This window comes from Scardinius erythrophthalmus, assembly GCF_964197995.2.
Source record: "Scardinius erythrophthalmus genome assembly, chromosome: 10".
NCBI lineage: Eukaryota > Metazoa > Chordata > Actinopteri > Cypriniformes > Leuciscidae > Scardinius > Scardinius erythrophthalmus.
In genome coordinates, this window is record NC_138230.1 from 30,010,765 (window position 1) to 30,031,766 (window position 21,002).

The window sequence follows — 21,002 nt, forward strand, 5'->3', positions numbered from 1 at the left end:
TCCATCAGCACCTTTGGTCATTGCTGTGACAAGGGAATAATAAAAACAAGCTTGTAAATGCTGATCGAAAAAGAGGAGAAAAAAACAGCACCTCCTGCGTCAGTATCTGAAAAGAGAGAAATAAATTAGAAAAGAAATGGTTCACCTTAGGAACAGTTATTTACTCATGAGTTGTTCCTGTATGACTTTCTGTCTGCAGTGGAGCACAAAATGAGAACTTTAAAAAATATCCTGCCCATGCTGTTCAGTATAACGAGAATGAATACAAAATTACTATTAAAAAAACATGATAAAAATTGGTCTATACAACTTTTATATTTGAAACTTATATTTTGATTTGTTACACACAAAGATATTTTAGGACTTCAAAAGAGACTTGGAATATAATGCATGAGTCGTATAGACCACTTATGATACTTTAAGAATGCTTTTTCTGGTGCTAAGCTCCAGCCCCCATTCATTTTAAATTGATGGAAAAGAGTGGTGATTACATTATTAAAAACTTCTTATTTTGTGCTCAACAAATTCAGTCATGCAAGTGCAGTTCCTATCTCTTTGATTGGGGAAACTTCAAATTCTCTAAAGCTGTTCACCAATCTAACCATTACATTTCGTATTTGAAATCACCAATGAAATCAGACAACAACTGTCTCATAAATTTTGTTTCAAAAGTATGACAAAAAACTTAAAATAATTTTTTCTGGCTGGAGTAGCCAATGCGCATGCGCAATCATAAGTGCGCGTCTCGGAACACTGACTGTTTCTTTAGCAACTGGAGCTTCTAACGGAAGCTTCAGTGACGTGATCATTTTACCAATCAGCTATTGGCTCTTTTATTTAGAAGGCGGGATGTATTATGCCATATTGCGTGTTGCACTTTCTCCCATTCATATTAATCTGAGTGCACCGTCTTTGTATATCTAAAGTATTTGATATTAGTCCCTAAATAGTACATATAAGTACCTTTTGAAAGGGTACCTCGTCCCAAGTGACAGCTTTTGCACCTTTTTTTCCTGAGGGTGTGTTTTTAACATTGATAGTAAGAAATGTTTCTTAAGCACCAAATCACCATAGTATAATGACTTCTGAAGAATCATGTGACGTGGCTGCTGCCATCACAAGAATAAATTACATTTGAAACAGACTTAAAAAAAACTTTTTTTTTTTTACAATATTATTGTTTTTATTATATATTTGATCAGATAAATGCAGCTATTGTGAGTACGATTTTCAAAAAAATCATAATTATTCCAAACTTTTGGCCTGTTGTGTCCATCGGACACCCGTAGTGCCACTCCTGCCTGTGATTTTGAAATAAACCTGGAGAAATCGATTGGCTGGTTTAGGTGTGGATTATAGCTGGATCTCAACTCTGCGGGAGAAGGATTGGGCACACTTTTCCTGATCTTGTGTTTAGACATTTGTTTACTGCTCTTAGCTTGATCACAGTCTCCTTCCATTTGTCTTGTTTCTGCTTTATCCTTGCACCTGCTGTCCATGTAGGGGGCTGCAGATTTAATAAAGCAATTCTCTGTCCTCTAGGAGCCATTTACAAGAGTTCACAGCTAAATGTGATAGTTAAACCACAGCTCTACCTGACTAACTCTCCAGACAGATGCACTCTGGGCATCTGCAAGCTGAACTAATATATCATAATGAGCGCTCAACTTTACAGCTGGCCTGATATGGTGAATGATTAGCTGGACTGCACGATGCCCTGTTACGGCACGCCACATGTAGGCTGGCGGTGAGTGCTCTTGTGCTGCTGTCGAGAGGATGTCTCCAGGCAACAGGCCTTGTTGAATGATTCAAGAACAGAAAATGAGAGGACACAAGCATCAATACAAAATCATCCATGTTTGTCTTTTGTTGCTAGGTAGCAAAATAGAAAAGGACTGTATATGCCACTGAAAGATGTTTTTAGGTGAATGGGAAGACAGATGTCTAAAAACTTTGCCAATTTGTCAGAGTTTCTATGCTCATGGGAAACCTGTAAATATCAGAGAATTAAAGAATTGAGATGTGATTTCTAAGTCTTTTTAATGACGTCTTGGACTCCTTTTAAAATAAATATAACCCCCCCCCCCAGCTTATCAAAATTTTCGTCAATTGATAATTTATCATAAACTATAATCTCTATAATATTATAAGATATCCTTCATCCAGTACACATCCTTCACTCTTAATGTGTCCGTTTTCATGCTTTCTTCTATCAAAGTGTAAATCTCCCAGTTTTGTATAACTTAAACCATGCTTAAGTTCATTTCCTAAGTTTTCAGCATTTTTTTTTAAATATAAAAATATATGAAAAGGTGGCAGATTTCATATGGGCCTTGTGACACGGCACAGCATCATACAAATGAGGTGCCGAACTACAGCAATAGGAATTATCTGATTTAGTATGAATGTTCACTGTGGTTGACAGAGCATTTAATATCTGACCCTGATCCAAGACCAGCTCTTTAAGCACTCCTGAGAGTTTGAAGCTCTTCAAGGATAACAAGAAATTCCGCTAGATCTATAACTAGATTTTCTTTGTGAGAGTGTCAAAGAGTGTCATAATAACATTTATGGTTTGAATTTTGTTATAAAATTAACAGAATTTGAATGATTTGTCTTTGTTTTATACCAAAACAATAACAAATCAATAAGAAACCTCAAAGCTTATTGCGATTTATTGAATGGTAGACATGTTACAAATAATATTTGGTGAAGTTTTGTTCGTACATCAAGTGAAAAAAGCATAGATAAAAAGATTGGTTCATCCAAATGAAGAATGATTAAAAATGAGAAATGTTTTTCGTCAACCTAATTCACAGAGCTGACATTTACCTGTTGTAACTGATCCATGTTGTGTGTCCAGTGTTGTAACATAAGAACCTCCAAACATGTTCAAAATCTATTTTCTTAATTTTTTTTTTAAGTTTTCTGTCAAATGTACATGAAAATGCCCTTAGGGTGTAAGAGGTTTAAAGTAACAGCCAACAGAGATCTTATATGCAACTTGAATGATTGAGATCGGTATCGGCCAATCATAATGACTAGAAATCTGTTGTCAATATCGCCTGAAAAAATCTTGATTGGAACATCTCTATAAAATATATCCATGCCCAAAAGGATACAGAGTCATCACACCTGTATCCCTGAAGCTGCTCTGTCCAGCAAAGCTCCCAGTGCAGTCTAGTGTCAGTCACAGTCTCTCTCATATCAGCAGAAGACATGGTTTGTTAAGCTCCATCGTCTCTTGGTCTCCTTTGTGATTTCAGAGATTGTTTGCTTTACAGACCAGTCTACAGCTTTCCCACCGGACCTTTTTAGATTGTTTCTACGGAAACCATTGGGCCTTCCACAGCTCTACAATGTACAGGAAGTTAAACGTCTGATTTGAAATTTCAAAGCATAGATATGCTGCATTAGAGACTGTTGCTAATTACCATGATGCATCAGTTTACATTGTCTACACTGTGAACGTCAATGTCTTGAGTAAGTCTATGTCTTGCTGGTTTGTACTGTAGGTGTGTTTTGTCAGTAGGTTGGCTAGTGATTATTTCTGATGGGCTGACATGTTGACCTTTCCAAGACTGCTGTTGAGATATACAGGTCAGCATGTGGTATCTAGGTCTACTGTTACTATATTTTGAAATGGGTTTTACACATGATGTTATACATTATTTATATATATATATATATATAAATAAAACATGAATATGCATGCCTATTGATGAACCAACGAAATTGAAGGTCTATGCAAATATGATTTAATATATTTAATTTGAAAACATTTCAGAGTAATATTTGTTTTATTAGAAAATGTATATGTACTGTAGGTTTCAAAAATGTACTTTTTGAGCAGTAATGAGATAAGGTTAGATTTTATTATTATTATTATTATTATTATTATATAATATGTTCATATTAATTTCATATAATGATATTCAGCAAAGCAAAAGCATGCACATCACTTGCAAATTGCTCAAAGTGGGTGCTTAGCCAAATATATATATATAAAAAAAAAAAAACAGAAAAAAGTATAAAGCAAGCACACTTCGGCTTCAAAAATATAGAAATGTATTGACAGACTCTCACAGAGGGGAATTTTCAAGCACACAGGCTCTTCATGAGCTCATTTTATCTGCTGAAGAGCCTGTGTGCTCAACGTCACTTTTGTGAGAGTCTGTCAATACATTTCTATATTTTTGTAGCCATGGTGTACTGACTATGCTTTTTCAATTTAATGAGACATTGAAATAAAATTTCCCATGAGTACAGACTAAATAATATATTTTTCTTACATTTTAATTAATTCAAAATGGGTAAATGTAATAACATGGTGGTGTTCAAAACAGACATTTTTGCATATTCACTTATTATTAATGAGAAATCAAATTATTGATCAAAAGCAATATGGTTTTTGTTGAAAAATATTAAGGATGCCAACCAGTTGATGGCGGTTAAATCACTGCAGCAGTTTTGTCTTCTGATAGCATTGTGAAAAGTGATGCTGCATAAGAAGGTGCATAGAAATGCAGTTGATTTGTTGTTAAAATTTTATTACAGTTAATTTATAAAATGCCAGTGGGTAGTTGGTAAGCTTCAGTGAATAAGCATTTTACTGCTAACAATGGCATTTTTTTATAGTTAACAATGGCACTTCAAATGATCTGCTCACTGAAAGTGTTGTTAAATTGATGCAGAGTATTATTGGCATCATCAATTTTAAAGTTTAAAGCCAAAACATTTAATGTAATTCAAATGCTATTAAAATACTAAATAAAAGGCTGCAAGTTAGAAGTACAATCTGGGCTGTATTTTTATATCTATTCTTCGATAGGTAGTAGGGATGCTAACGATTAATCTGATCAATTAATTGTTGATAATGATTGATAACGATAATGGTTGATTAAGCAAGTGTGTAGTTTTGAGGTGTGTGCGGCTCATGCACAAAACACATGCAGCAGACACACAAGGACAAATAAAGTGAGTGCACTGCAGTTACGTATTCTAAATGTATTAATGCAACGGATTAGGCAGGCTAGCTGTTTATTTCAAAACATAATTAGTCAAGGGTCCAAAAACCCTCCAAACAAGTGATTTTACTGAACATAAGAACTACTTGCTTGCATAAACGCTACAATAAAAGTGCATAGAATAAACAAGAAGTAATAAGATACTGGTGGATGACTGTTCTTCCAGCGCTGCATCAGCTGTGCACTCTTATTCTATGGCGCCTGGTAAATCAAGACCTGTCAATCTGAGCAATCAAACCAATCCAAGCTCCAGCTGTAAAACAGTGTCCAATTGGTCTCTATACATTGTCCTTAACCACTATACCAGGCCACCATACCTGAGATCCAGTTTCCATTGGTTGAACTTTCAAATGGTGTTGGAAAACACTGCGTCATGATCTCGACACGATCGGATCCCGAAAGTCTTATAGCTTATAGGCTACATAGATTGATGTTGTGTTTGGGATCGCTCGAGACCAACTGCTCTAAATATATGTGATTTACTATGGTATACTAATGTTACAAACAAAAATGTTTGTACTGTAAACGTTTCTCTTAGTGAGCTTTGGCTAGGGCTGGCTGAAAACTCTTGGAGAGGTTCTTGAAACTCCAGAGACACCAGCAGAAGCAAATACCTGTTACCTGCTCAACAGTGGCTTTTTTATAGTTTCCCTTTTTAAACTATTAATTTGTTTGACAGTAACTTTCCTTAAACCTTTATCTGACCGAGTTCTTTTGTGCTCTAAATCATGATTTTCATCTTCAGAAAGATCTTTCTTGCTCCCCATATTGCATTAGATCTGTGATTTGCTTAATGATGTGGAACAACCTCTTTAAGTAGGTTTCCCATTTACCTAAGAAGACCTGGCAAACTATTTAACAAACCTGTCTGAGAATGATACCAGTAATCTAAAAAGATATGAGAAATAAAACAAACACTTTCTTTAAAATATCTGAATGTTTATTGTACAGAAATCCTACTGATATGTCACTTGCATAATAATTTGGAACACGATGTTACTGAAACAAATATGCTTGTTGACACCTTTTCAACGATATATGACACAAGTCTGTCTGTTATGTACTATGATTTTACAGACCACATTTTCATGTAAAGCAGTTTTTTATACTCTATTAAAATAGAGCACTTCTAATATGTCAGTAAATTTAAAGCACTTGTTAAGTGGTGGTCACATTCTCTATATTCACTGTATAGCTAAGCTTTAAAACAACATCTATTTTGTGTTGATTAAGCTAGTGGTTGTTAAGTAATGTGATCATTTAGTAGTATGCGAGGAGACTTACACACTGCAAGTTGATGTATTGATTTATGATGAGTTGATATCGCATTTTAAAATGCTCCTGTTCATAGAGATTTTTAGATGGGTGCGGAGGCTTTTTAGGTCGGGTAGAATCTGCCATCTCTGACCCATCTCTTGTTCGCTGGCTTCCATGGCTGCAGTATGCTGTGTTTTGTGCCACCTGGCAACCTGTGGTGGCGAAATATTATTGGGTGAACTGGCAATGTGCGGTATTGCACAGTCTTTTTCAGAGAAACGAGTATGTGAACTCAGCATGTTTCCTAAATATCTGCAAGTTATGGTATTTTGATGCTTTAGTACAGTCAAAAACTTACATACAGCACCTTTACAAGGATCAAATATTGGAATTTATGTAAATTGACATCCCTAATAGGTAGATCTTGCCTGTTATCAAGGCCGAGGTAGGGGATCTTGGGATTGAAAAGGGTGGTGATGAGTGACCACTGGTTTAAACAGACTGCACAGCATGAGCATGTGTAATGACGTTACTCATTTCACAAGCTGTCCGCTCTGACCATCTCTCTCCCTTGTGCTGAGTTATCATAATTATCATGTTGTGGCTCCTCTGACAGAAGTGGAGATGTGATTGAATGTTTGCTGTGTGCTGTGGACAGGCTTGTGCTGTGTGTATGTATGATTGCTTATTTAAGTGTTGCTCGGACTGAGAGAGCTGCTGTTCCGTCAGAGCAAACTCAGCCAGCAGTGCTTGAGAAACATATTTGACCCAGTGACTGATTACACTGTAACTTGCTTCACCAGCTGCTGATCTGGAGTATGAATGTTGAGCGATTGATTGTTGATGTGTTTGTTCAGGTTAGCTCAGGGGTCTCAGCAGCGGGACGAGGCTGCAGGATCGAGTGCTGACGACGAGCAGCCTGGACCTTCACGCAGGAAACGACAGCCCAGCATGTCTGAATCCATGCCACTCTACACACTCTGCAAAGAAGATCTGGACAGCATGGACAAAGAGGTCAAACATGCATACACACGTTTTCTTAGCTATCTAAAAAAACTTTAATTGTTTTTATAAATAGCTAGTTATAACTACTATACCATAACCCACACTCTAACCCTAAGCCCAAAGTATACTCTGTTCAAAGTATACTCTATTTTATGTGCGAGCACACATGTGGTTGAACGATAACTTGCACTGTTGACAGAATGTTTTGTCTAAGGGTGCTCCGATTGATCAGCCACCGATCGTTATCACCCTAACAGAAACCTTTCTGCATTTTTACAATTTTAAATATCTCCAAATGGAGGTTTTGTTAGATTTAGCTCACTTCTGGGTACAGATTTGTCCCCAAAATATGGTAAATTTGGAACATAAAGTTGGCATTTTTACATGTTTTTACTTTACAAACACAATACAAAGAAATAAATTGCACACATGCAAGTACAGATGTTACTAGGAGCCACAGCCAAAAATAGAATAATTTTCACACATGAATTTGGCAAATCCAGACCTGAAGTCCAGACTTAAGTTCATTGAAAGTCTTTGGGATGTACTGGATTTGACTTTACTGAGTGCTTGACTCTTGCATTGTCAAGATCAAAAATGTATGCACCTCTTAAAGGAAATAAATTATTTCCATCAAGAGGTGCATCAGAAAGGTGCATCAGAGGTGCCAATTCATGTGTGAAAATGAATCTTCATGCTCCCTCCCAACCATTCTTTCACAATTTGAGCCTAATGAATCTTGGCACTGTCATTCTGGAATATGGCCATGATGTGCCTTCCTACATGGTTGTTTAAGAAATGAAAAGCTACACACTCATCAATCAATTAGGTACATTTACAATCTACAATCAAACTGTTGCCAAACATAACATGCTAGAAACACAATGATCCAATCATGGCATCTGCCTATTTGCCTCTTAACCATTTGCCTAAATCCAAACAGCGGCTTTTTGTTTTTGGCCGTGCAGTATTATATATAGACATAAAGACATTTCAACTTTTTTTCAATTTTGGTTTTCCTGTTAATGCTTATTCTTTTGTTTAATTGCTGTTCTGTTGTCCTGCTTGACGTTTGTGTTGATAGTTCATGTACCGAATTGTTTACTGTGGCGTTACATGTTTAAATCATGACAGCCAGCCACAGTTAAATTCCTCCCCCCACACAAAGCTTTTAAGATTCATAAAAGCTAATTAAAAATCCTGAACAAACATCCCAAAGACATTCCCTGACGGTGAGCCAATGTTAATCATGAGATGAGAAAATGAGATCAGAAGCTGCTGAATATTAATGCCAAGACTGTTTGAAGAGGACATGTAAGAAGCAAATTACTGTGATCATAGCAAAGCGCAAATTGAATCACTAAGAATTAAAAAAGGAAAATTAAAATGAAGTTCCTGCCAAATATAGATGCATTTGCTAAATAGAAAGTTCAATAGATGTTAAGAATGGAATACTAAAGCTTACTCCTTAAAGCTAATGTAAAGCTCATGTAAACAAATGTTTTTTTGTTTGCTTTTTTAAATTAGTGAGTGAAAACACATATTTATTGGTGTACCTTTCCCTGGAACAACAGGGAGGAGAATTTTTTTTTTTTATGTGGTTTTTGGATGGAGGAACAGATGAATCAATTTCATGAGCATACACAGACATAAAGGACAATAGGAGAACTGCCAGCATCTTCCTGCCAGCATACTGGATCAGTATTATTGCTGTGTTATATGAATCTTTGCCCTTGTATTACTTTGCTTATGTATTATGAGCACATCTCCACCCAGCCTTCCTCTTCTGACCCTGCTTTTCATTTAAGGTCATCTTCCTGCAGGCTGGCTCTGCTTTATTAATGATCTAATTTAATGATTTCTTTAAAAATTGGTCATGGGTGTGTGATTTAAAAAAAAAAAAACTGTGTGCATGAAATTATTAGCCCTGCATGTATTATTTCTTTTATCCCAATTCTGTTGCCATAAGCTACACTTTCATAGCTCAAAGTGCTGCGTCAGGCTTTAAATGGAATGAGTTTTTTTTTTCCTTCAGCTTTTTCCCTTTACATTTGTCTTGTCTTCCAATTTTTTTTCTCTGAAGTGTGAAAGAGGAAGATGTGCCTCATGGCTCCCTCCTAAAATCACTGACCTAGAAACATCGCTTCAGAGCTTCTTTGACTTCTTTCTCATTTGTCGGGCCTGTCTCAGTTCTCCGCTTAGCAGTTATAACATCTCAGCAGTCCATGTCAAAATCTGTCATTGCTGACACTGTTCATAACAGCGGTGTTGCGCTTCACAGGTCAAATAGCTTCATTTTTTTTCTGTTCACCTTCATGCTCACACATACAGCTGAAGCGAAGCCACTTCTTACCGTTTAACTCAGCAGTGACTTCTACACAGGTGAAGGGATTTGATCATTGATAGGGACATTTAGAAATTTCCCTTTGCTCAGATGCTCTTGTTCAGATAAATGTGTTTAGGGATGGGCATGATTAATTGACGATCGATAATTGATCGTTAAGAATTTCGTCGATCACGTTTATTTGTTATCGATTAAACTAATGCAGGTTGCGTTGCGTAGTGTGAGTCTTGAAGCAATGGAATTAATTTTAATTTTTAATTAATAAAATAAATTTTTAGCGCGGAGGTACCTGTGCATCCCGGCAACGTCAGTCCCCTCAGAGCGGGTGTTTTCGGCGGCTGGACTGGCTGTCACCATGTTGCAGTCGCGTCTGATCCCAGATCATGTCAACATGCTTATCTTTGTCAACAGAAATCAGTAGACTGGTGCATAAGTTCTATGGGAACTTCATGCGTTTTCTCAGATCGGATAGCTATCTGATTTATCAAAACGATTCCATTTACACCTGGTCACATAAATGTGTTTTTGCAAAATGGATCTAAATCCGATCTTGAATTCCCGCACTATATGCATATTTAAATTGTTGCACGTCACCGAAAGCAACTGATATGAGCTGCATTTTATTGATCATCAGCGAAAATTTCTAAATCAAAGACCGCAACAAGATATTGCGGCAACAGCCCTGGTAAGATCATTTCGGTTCTTTACTTTTAATGAAGATAATTGTGTGTTGATGAATGACTTTCACTTTGATTTGCGATAGTTTGCACGTTGGCTTGATGAATAGATGCTCATCTGTGGTGATGCGTGTTGAAGTAGCGTCGTCAAATCTGGCTATAACATGACATATAGCCTATAACACGCTCTCACACGTATATTTCTTAGCATAGGATAAGTTAAATTTACATAATGTGGTTTCAACAACCAGATGCATTTACGCTCAGATCTCCTCCTGAAGTGGTTTGAGCGATCGGATTTAAATCCGTCTCGAATGCGTTTCGGAGGGCATTTACATTTGGTCTTTTCACGATCGGATAGCTATCCGATCACAGAAAACGGATGAAGTGGCCATGGGTCTCTGTTTAAGAACGCCGGCTCGCAGCTGCAGGTTCCGCTGTTTTAGAGCACCGCAGGGCATATCTTCAAGTCTACCGAACGTCCAGTTTCACTGCCACAAGTTGATCTTCTTGTAATAAAGATCTCATCGAGGACAAACAAACTGTATTTTTGTATTTTCATTGCATTTTTAATTTATAAAAAGTTAAAGAAATAATGAATTTCAATATAAAAATATTAATGATTAATCGATAGTCGATCATTAATTCTCCCGATGATCGACTAAGAAAATTTAATCGAATGCCCATCCATCCCTAGCGTTTACATATTTGTCCACTAACTTAAGTTCTTGAGATGCAGGGAGGTGACACCCACATGCGTTTAGTAATCGAGCAGATGGTTAAAACATTGCTTATACATTCCATACTTATTCTACATGTCATTGACAATCTCACACAATTAAAACAACAATTACAAAAAAAAACTAATTCAAAGTAAAAAGTCATATCTCAAATAATAATTTTACTACTTGAAAAAATCAATGGTAAATGCTAAACAAAAGTATGTTTAAAAACCAATGAACAAAAATGTACTAAAATGTATTTATGTACACTTCCATCCAAAAGTTTGTGGTAAGTTTATTTTTTTATTTGAATTGAATTGATTGAAGTCACAGTAAAGGCATTTAGATTTGTTACAAAAATGTTATATTTAAGTAAAAGCTGTTCTTTTGAACTTTCTAGTCATGAAATCCTGAAAGAAATGTAGCTCAGTTTCCACAAGAATATAAAGCATAACTGGTTTTAAAATGTATTATAATAAGAAATGTGTTTTGAGCAGCAAATCAGCAGATTAGAATGATTTCTGAAGGATCATGTGACTCTGAAGACTGGAGTAATAATGCTGAAAATTCAACTTTAAATTTGAATTGAATTTGATTTCATTTTAAGATATTCAAATAGAGACAGTTCAATTTTAAATAGTCGAAATATTTAACAATATTAAAATATTCAAATCAAATAAATGCAGCCTTGGTGAGCATAAGAGACTTCTTTCAAAAAGATGAAAATATCTTACTAACCCCACTCTTTTGAACAGTAGTGGATAATTATTATTTTAAGTTATTTTTTTATCATTTGTTACATTATTATTTTACAATGATTAATGACAACTGATGACATACTACATGTTTTTTCTCGGAGTCAAACCAATGACCTGAACATTGTCATGCTTTGCCAATTAAGCTTTAGGGATGCCTGTATGGGACCTGTAAACTTCCCTTTAAACAAGTAATATAATACCTTGGTAGGGTAAAGTTTGGCAAACTACTTTTCACTGCTGCATCTTGCTGGTTCAGCTTATATTTTCTCCACACTGCTGCTTGTCACTTCTGAGAGTCATGCCAGGCTGAACGGATAAAGTATAAACACCTCAACGCCTCTGAAGGGCACATGCAGTCTGCAGTGCTTCATGTCAGAACAAATATGTCAGACATAAACAAAGTTTAACCTAAGAGCTTGACAGCATCACAAGATAAAGTTAGTTTATTCTATAAAAGGAAATGAAAAGCTTTCATTTTACAATTGAAAACATGACACGTTGACAGGTTCACGTTGAGCATATATATTAGCTTGTGCCATTGATATGACCCTTATGTTGTAAAATTTTAGATTTAGCCTATTTGAAAAATAATATGTTAATATGCTACCGTTCAAAAGTTTGGGGTCAGAATAATTCTTTCAAAAAAATAAAAGTGATCAAAAGTGACAGCAAATTTGGTTTCATTTATATTCTGTTATAATTTCTATTTCAAATAGATGATTTTCTTTTGAAATGTATTCAACATTGATAATAAGAAATGTTTCTTGAGCAGCAAATCAGCATATTAGAATAATTTCAAAAGGATCATGTGACACTGGAGTAATGGCTGTAAATTGTAAAACGTAAATTACGTTTTACAATATAATCATTTAGCAAACAGTAATTTTAAATTGTAATAATATTTCACAATATTACTGTTTTTATTATAATTTGATCAAATAAATGCAGCCTTGGTGAGGATATGGGACTTTTTTCAAAAACATCTTACCATCCCCAAACTTATGAACGGTAATGCATGTTGAACTTTTAAAAGGTCATGTTTCATGATGATGTGGGATTTATCTATTTACCAGAAGTATCAATGGTGACAGATGTGGCATCTAATATTTAGATGACTGGGAACCTCAAGCTTTAACAACCTCCAGCTTTATAGCAACCTTCTATTTAAGGACTTTATTTAGGCCGTAAATATCCCAAAATGGAAATCCTATAAAATGTCATTCACATTGTGCACTTTCATAGGGAGACTGCAGTCAGACTATTGTAAAAACCTGTTTTGGATTCATTCCTAAGCTCATTTTCTCTCCCTTTGTCACTTATGGGTACAATTTGCCACTGCTCAATTTGTGCCCCATTGTTCTACCAGCATAACAGGGGTTTTGTTGAATAGCCCCCCTTACTCACTAAATATAACATCCCAACTGAGGTGCAGGAAACCACAGCGTTATTATTCTGGGACTTTGCGAATTGGGATATCTATGGGGTTTGTCCTTTGTTCATTAAACCTGCTGAATGGAAATAGAATCGTTTCTAAATTTAGCACGTGGAGAGAGCTGTAGCAGGCTTATAATATATGACAAAGCTGAGTTTGATTGAACAAAAATTGCTATTTGAAGTGACACATTTTAAAGGGATCCATTCATATGTACTTTTTTTTTTATTCATGGCTGCTCAGAGGAAGTAGGAATTAACTTGTTGAATGGCTGGGGTTCTGGCGTGGACACTGGTAGCACTAATGTTCTCCTTTCATACACTGCAAAACAGCTTTTCGTCACACAAACTAAGTAATTACAGGCTCTGGGAGGACCTTGTGAATGAAGTGATGAGCATGTTGACCTGAATGAAAGCAAATATTAATTGATCACTCTGAGAAGGTTTGAATGGTTTGTTAATTGCGGCTAGGACTGGCCATTGACAAACAGGGAACCCTGTCAGTTGGTACATTACTTTAATATTAAAGTGATTTGTATACACACATTTAAATTGCACATAAAACTTAATTTTTTTATTTAATAATAATAATATTATAACTTTGGTAACACTTTATTTTGATGGTACCTTTTGAACATTCTGTTAACAGCAAGCAAGTACACACGTCAACTAACTCTAAATAGAGTATTAGTAGACTGTCTGCTTAATATCTGCTAACTCTTTATTGTGATGGTCCTCCAACAGACATTCTACTAACTATACGTAACTTTGCAACTACATATCAACCCTACCAGTCTACTAATACTCTACTAACACTCTAATGAGAGTTAGTAGACATGTAGGCGCAGCGTTACTTGTAGTCAACAGAATGTGTTAAAGGAACCATCCAAATAAAGTGAAACCATAACTTTTTATTGATATAATTGCTTATACTCCAATTAGTTGTTTTAAATAAACATTTAAACAGTGATTGTCATAACTCGTTTTTGCCATATTTATTCAAATGTGCATTAAATATTGAAAAACAGATTAAGTAAAAACATAATGAATATGTAATATAGTGCATATACTGTATTTAGCTATGCATTATGTGACATTTACAAGCAGTTTTATTGACATCTTTCTGTGGTTAAAACACTCAAATTATGCATTTTAGTAAGTTGTACTGTATCTTTCAACATACCTTCTGATGTTCATTCGTGTTTATTTCATACTATAAGCAGTAAAGGAGGAAGAGTTGGTCAGTTCACGTGCCGCTTGAACTAAAGTACGAGAGTGATCTGTCATGCCAGATTAAAGAGTGTCAAAATGACATTTAATGTTTGAATTTTGTAATAAAACTTACAGAATTTGAAAGCGAAGACTTCAATATAAAAAGTAACAAATCCCAAAGCTTATTGTGATTTATTGGATGGGAGGCGTGCTATAAATAATGTTTAGTGAAGTTTGGTTCACTCAACTGAAAACAGCAGACTAGAAGATTCTTAGGATTTAAGAATAAATATCGGTTTATCAAAATGAGAATTGATTAAAGTGAAGAAATAATGAGTTCATTTATATGCACGTTCTTAACCCAATTATGCGTAATAAGCCGACAATGCACATGATCATGTAAACGCATCAACCCGTTTTCCTTTATCAGAGTAAGGTCATAAACGGCTTACGCATAAATGCACAGCTATATTTTGCCCCATATGCCGATTTCGCCCAGCATGTAAACACATTAACATTCTTTCTGTTGGCTTAATGGAGTGTGCATGTGGCATATGTGATAGGAACTCATCCTTCCTGTGGATTTAAGTGCATCCAGGCAGGGGTGCGTTTCCCAAAGCCAACTATGGTCACAAGTTCCGTCGTTACCTATAGAGTTCAATGGAAATTGCGATCATAGTTGGCCATCGATGCTTTTGGGAAACGCACCCCTTAGCGAGAGTTATGTAGTAAGAGAATAGGAAATAAATCGCACAAAAATAAAAAAGAAGGTGTACAGTCAAAATGCTGCATCTGTAACTGCATGAGATGATCATATATGAGCCGTAAGTTTCCCACTGACATGTTGCAAAACTCTTCTTCTGTTTTTAATTGCTTTATTTGACATCACAACCGACATAATAAATTAAATACTCTGAGTCAGATACGCATATTATTGGGTTTTTACGTTGCTACCGGGAAATAACCTGATTTATTAAAATCTTGTAAACGTGGTTTACTTGCCTTGTTGGGTTATTGGTTTGCATGTAAACCCAGACAACTGGTTATTTCAGGATGATTTTTGTGAGTTGTCAGCGTACTGGTGTGCATGTAAACATGCTCATTGTCAACCCAGCCCTAATTGGGCGTCCTCCTCAGTCTGTTTTCACTCTCTTTCATAGTCTTGACTTGAAACAGCGGTGGCTTCCATTCAAGCGGAGAGTCCTGCAAGGTTAATTATGTTAATTGTTACCTCCATATCAGATGTAGGAGGTCAACAGTGATTTCACTTGTTGGGAAGTGTGGGTTTTGCACACAATAAATGTTTGTGCTAAGAAGTATCCACATGCAACACTAATCAGTTTGCTAATTATTAGGGCTGACTTCTAATAGTCGAGGATTCGACGATTCGATTCGGAGAGGTCTGATTCGACTATGAACCTCATAGTCGAATACATGGGCGTCAGTTTGGTTTGAAATGTGCTGGGGACAGAGACGCATTCGCATTTTCAGAAGGGCTGGGTACCATTTTTATTTTTTCAGGTCATGTTTTGAAAGACAATGTCCTGTAGCTTACTAATGTAAATAAATAAAAATGTATTCAAAAATCTGCTTCACATTTTCAGCAGGGCTGCGGAGCGGCTGTGAGTTGACTCCACACGGTTCTCATGTGCGTTAAAAAGCTTTACATGGTTTAATGTACCTAAACAATGATCACCAAATTCCCCTCTCATGTTGCTCCACATAACCACTTAAAATGATAAAAAAAAATCGAACCCAGAGTCCAATTATTATGGACGTTATCTGATATTAAGCGTTTCTGCTTCACATTTTCAGCAGGGCTGCGGAGCGGCTGTGAGTTGACTCCACACGGTTCTCATGTGCGTTAAAAAGCTGACTCCACACGGTTCTCATGTGCGTTAAAAAGCTGACTCCACACGGTTCTCATGTGCGTTAAAAAGCTGACTCCACACGGTTCTCATGTGCGTTAAAAAGCTTTACGTTGTTTAATGTACCTAAACAACGATTACCAAATTTCCCTCTCATATTGCTCCTCATAACCACTGAAAATGGTCAAAAAATCGAACCCAGAGTCCAATTATTATGGACGTTAACTGATATTAAGCGTTTCTGCTTCACATTTTCAGCAGGGCAGCGGAGCGGCTGTGAGTTGACTTCACGCGGTTCTCATGGGCGTGAAAAAGCTTTACGTGGTTTAATGTACCTAAACAACCATCACCAAATTTCTCTCTCATATTGCTCCTCATGTTTATGAAATGTTATGATATATGTGTGATATATATGTTTTTTAGCTCTTTTGTTTGAAATGGAAAAAATCTAGCTGCTATCTAAAAAAAAAAGAAAAGAAAAAAAAAAGGTTCGACTATCAGTCGACTACGGCAAAATCTAACGAATCAGATTCGACTATGAAAATCCTTAGTCGAAAACAGCCCTACTAATTATCCATGTTCTGTTTCAGTAAATATTTAATTTTTATATCCTTTTAGCACCTTTTACTAAAGTTGTAGTTCACCCCAAAAAATAATATTCTGTCATTATTTACCTACTCAAACTCTTTTGACCATGTAACACAAAATTATTTTTGATTAAACTTACTTACTTACTCACATAAGTACTGAGTAATATTAATCAACTACATGTATTTACTCTCGAGTTACGGTTAGGGTTTAGTTTAGGGTTAGTTACTTGTAGTTATGCATTATTTACTGTTATTACTATAGTAAGTACATTATAGAAGCTTGTAACTACGTCACCTTAAATAAAGTGTTAAAAAAAATGTACACTGCTCTTTTTCACCAGCATATACTGTAGTAGTTTCCTCCAAAACGTCCAAAAAGCATTATAAAAATATAGTTTAGTATATTTGTCAAAGCTATCGTATAACTTCAAAAATAGCACACAAGTCATATGGGCGAAGTATATGAAACTATTACTTTTTATCCCTTTTGTTGTATTGAAAAGAGAAAGGGGTTGTATGGAAAAATTCTATTTAACATCTTTATACCATGGTCTGTCTAAATACTTGATGCTGATTGGCTGGAAGGTGTGCAATTGAACCGTTTAATGCACAGGTAGTTTCAAGTCAGTTTAATTGCCGTTCTATATTAATGTGCTGCTTTCATTGAAGCTCACACACAAACATGTCACTCACACACAGAGATCAGAGATTGAGCTGTGCACACAGAAACATTATCTTTGCTAGTAAATCACTACATTATATCACTCAGCACGGAGGTTGTAACATAGCTGTTTTTGAAGTAATTAAACTCACAGCTTCATCAAACTAGTGTGCATTAAACGATTTGAATGCACTGCGGATGCAACTATCCTCTGATTTGTGTCGGGTGGTTCTTTGCCTCTACGTTGTGCATTAAAATCATTTAATGCACAACTAAACACCTTACTTGGTGTCCAACATCCAACAGAGTTAATTTTTTCATCAACTATTAGTTTAACATCCAACTTATGCCATAGTTGTTGTATTAGCATCTCATCAATCTATTGGTAAATTGATTGACAGATTGACAAAGGTTTTTATTCGTGAGGAGACCTGGAGCACTTTGTGCTAATGTGACATTTTCCATGTCTGGAACATAAAGTTCACATAAGTTCAGGGTCTGAGTGAACTGCAGTCTCATGGGATCTCCTGATCTAAAGGATACATTAAGATCAAAAGGTTTCCAGTTAAATGCCAAAGCTGTTTGCTGGACTCTGCTTCAGAGTTTTGTAGTTCATTTTGCCAACTAGTCTAAATTTTGTCTAAAATGAGTGGATACCCTTTTCTTATGATATTATTTATCAACATTTGCACTAATTACAAAAAAAAAATTGTATGTAATTTTTTTTTACAGAATTATTTATATTTGAGATTTTAAACAAATTAATCTTCTTAATAACAAAGAGTTAGTTGCAGCTACTCCAGGTTGGGTTGGTCCTAAAAAGTTACAATTTCAAAGAAATGTTGCATGTACTGTAAGCCTGAATGCTGTGGATTTGGGTAGTGCTGGGTAGGCTCTTTTCATTTGGGCTACTAAAAAACATTGTTTTATTTGATATGTATTTATTCATTTAATTTAAAGATTTTAAACAATCTCCTTGTGTTATTCTGAGTTAATAGCAGCTACTCCGGGTTGGTTTGGTCCTGAAACATTACCATTAAAGGGAAAAGCTGCACATATGCTTGTGCTCTGAGAAATTTTGAGGTAGGGAGAAAACGCGTGTTTTCAAATGTCAATCTGCTTCTATTAGCTCCGCAGCCTAAATGCCTTTTGGCATTCTCAAATGCTCGGAAAGCTCTGGATGAGAAAGAAAAAAAAAAGCCCTAATTGGCTGTCTGGCAGTTATACTCTGGTATGAAACCCAGCATTGAAATGTCACCAATGAGCCACATTCTGAAATCACAATCTGGTTTGCCACGAAGCATTTTAGGACTGTGAGATCATAATGTGCATGTGGCCTACGTGACTCTCATCCAGACGTCTTACTATCTTGTCTAGCAGCTTGCAGTAACGCAATAGTGTTTGATAGGAGCGTGGCCTCACTCTGGAATACGACATCTCAACTACAAATGTTAAGTCCTGTTTTAAATGTTCAACGTTCAAAGATTTATTGGCCTGCAGTTTTAAATGGTTATTTCTTTATGGCTTAATGTCCTTGTGCCATGTGGGGGGAAGAGATATGTTCAGGGCAATATGTTATCAGATCTGTTGGTGTTTTCTCAGTGAGAGGCAAAGATTCGGTCGGATACACACTTCCACACATTGGCAGTCATTAATCTCCGAACCACAACCGCTGCATACACTTGTCTGATTGCATCAGTTGAGTTGTGTGCTGTGACCCAGAGGATTGGCAGTTGGGGTGCATTAGAAATGTGTTCATGGTTTCTGCTGCTTCGTGATGAGATCTGATGCGCATTTGTGATGGAGTTTACCCAAACTAGTGTGGAGTTTACCCAAGGCAATCCCACATGTAAAAAGGGATTTTGCACATTAGGCCTGGTGATGTTTGTGGAAAAAAAAAAGTCTACAAGAAGATATGGAAAGAAAGTTTGAACACCAGCTCCAGTCGGGCAATCTGCCACAGCCATGCAATACCTTACGTCGCCGTCTGGTTTTCTCAAAAATAAGCTAAAAAAGTTTGTTGAAATCAGTTCGCAATAGAATCCCATATTCCACTGGGGCCGTATTCACAAAGCATTTTATCTTACCACTAGGAGTACTCCTAAATCGCACTAAAAGATTTTAGCTAGGAGATTTCTCTTAAGTTTTTCACAACGCCTTTTAGACCTACTCTTAGTAAAGAAAAATGACAACTCCTAAACTAAGAGTGAGTCTTCGTTGCTATGGATGACGTCATTACTCATGCACAAGCTTGACCGAAGTGACCACCTTGATTGGCTGATGATTGTAACGCGGGAATGATTCCAAACACCTCCCCTACGATGATGAGTGACAGGTGACAGGTCTGAGAATGCGTGCGCTACACAAGTAGTGCGAAGGACGGAAGATGATGAATAACTGAATAAATAGCCTAAATGAATAAAGAGTAAGGCAAAACAAATAGCCTAGTAGCCTAGTGAAACATATGGATTGATGCAATATCTTTGCAACATTATTGAATTAATCTGTCACTATATGCCTCTGCCTACATTTGCAAAGAGAAGAACATTTTAATTTGATTCACAATGAAACATTACAATTAGTTTACATGCAATGAGTAGCCTAGTTTTGGTTGTTGTTGGTGGCGTTATTGCATCCCTAGTTACGCCTACAATGCAAAATTGTTCCCTCGCGATAGGAAGCTCCTGTAGCCGCCGCATACGCATTTCAAAACATCGCAACGTGAAATGCCACAAAAAGCGGTTTGTGAATAGGTCTTAGTGAGTTAGGAGTCCTCTCGACTTCTTTTAAGCTGTCCCAGGCTTAGGTGCTACTTTTAGGGCTAAAATGCTTCGTGAATTACTCTTAGTCAGTCCTAAAGTTAGGAGTGACACGCCCATTATTTTTAGGAGTTGCTCCTAAATTCGCCAGTTAGGAAGTACTTTTAGCCTTAAAATTCTTTGTGAATTTGGCCCCTGGTCAATCACTGTCTCTTGCATGAGAACGGAGATAGTGGAAAAGCAGTAGCCGTTTAGTGGTGAGCTTTTTCCTTTAAGACGTCATAGTCACCAGTTAAAAAAGCACACATTCCCACTGTTTTTTTTGTTTTTTTTTTTTTACCCATTAATTATAACGATAAAATAGTAATGATGATTTTATTGGGATTAAAATTATGAAATGAAAATGACAATATAAATATTAACGTCTTAATTTCTTAATTTTAAAATGTTAAACTTTTATTTTGGAGGTTTGCTATCAAATAAATATACGTCGTGAGTGTATATAGTATAAAGCAACACTCTATCAACCTTGAGAATACCTTAGCAACTGCATAACAATGGCCTGGCAGCCACCCACAAATCCCAAATATTGCGGTGGTGAGTTTTGTTTCTGCCACTCACATTTTTGGTTTAGAAAATGTAAAAATCTAGCTCATATTGTTGTTTATTTCTTTTGTGGCACCACGGATTA

General features: G+C 36.2%; 1 protein-coding gene across 1 annotated transcript in view; it reads left to right on the plus strand.

Annotated features, from left to right (window-relative positions):
• ctdp1 (CTD (carboxy-terminal domain, RNA polymerase II, polypeptide A) phosphatase, subunit 1) overlaps window positions 1-21,002 on the plus strand; it is a 112,060-nt gene that overhangs the window by 24,032 nt on the left and 67,026 nt on the right. The window contains exon 11 of the mRNA XM_081377545.1: window positions 7,142-7,298. Within this exon, the coding sequence (XP_081233671.1) occupies window positions 7,142-7,298 (157 nt within the window). The remainder of the gene's footprint in view (window positions 1-7,141; window positions 7,299-21,002) is intronic.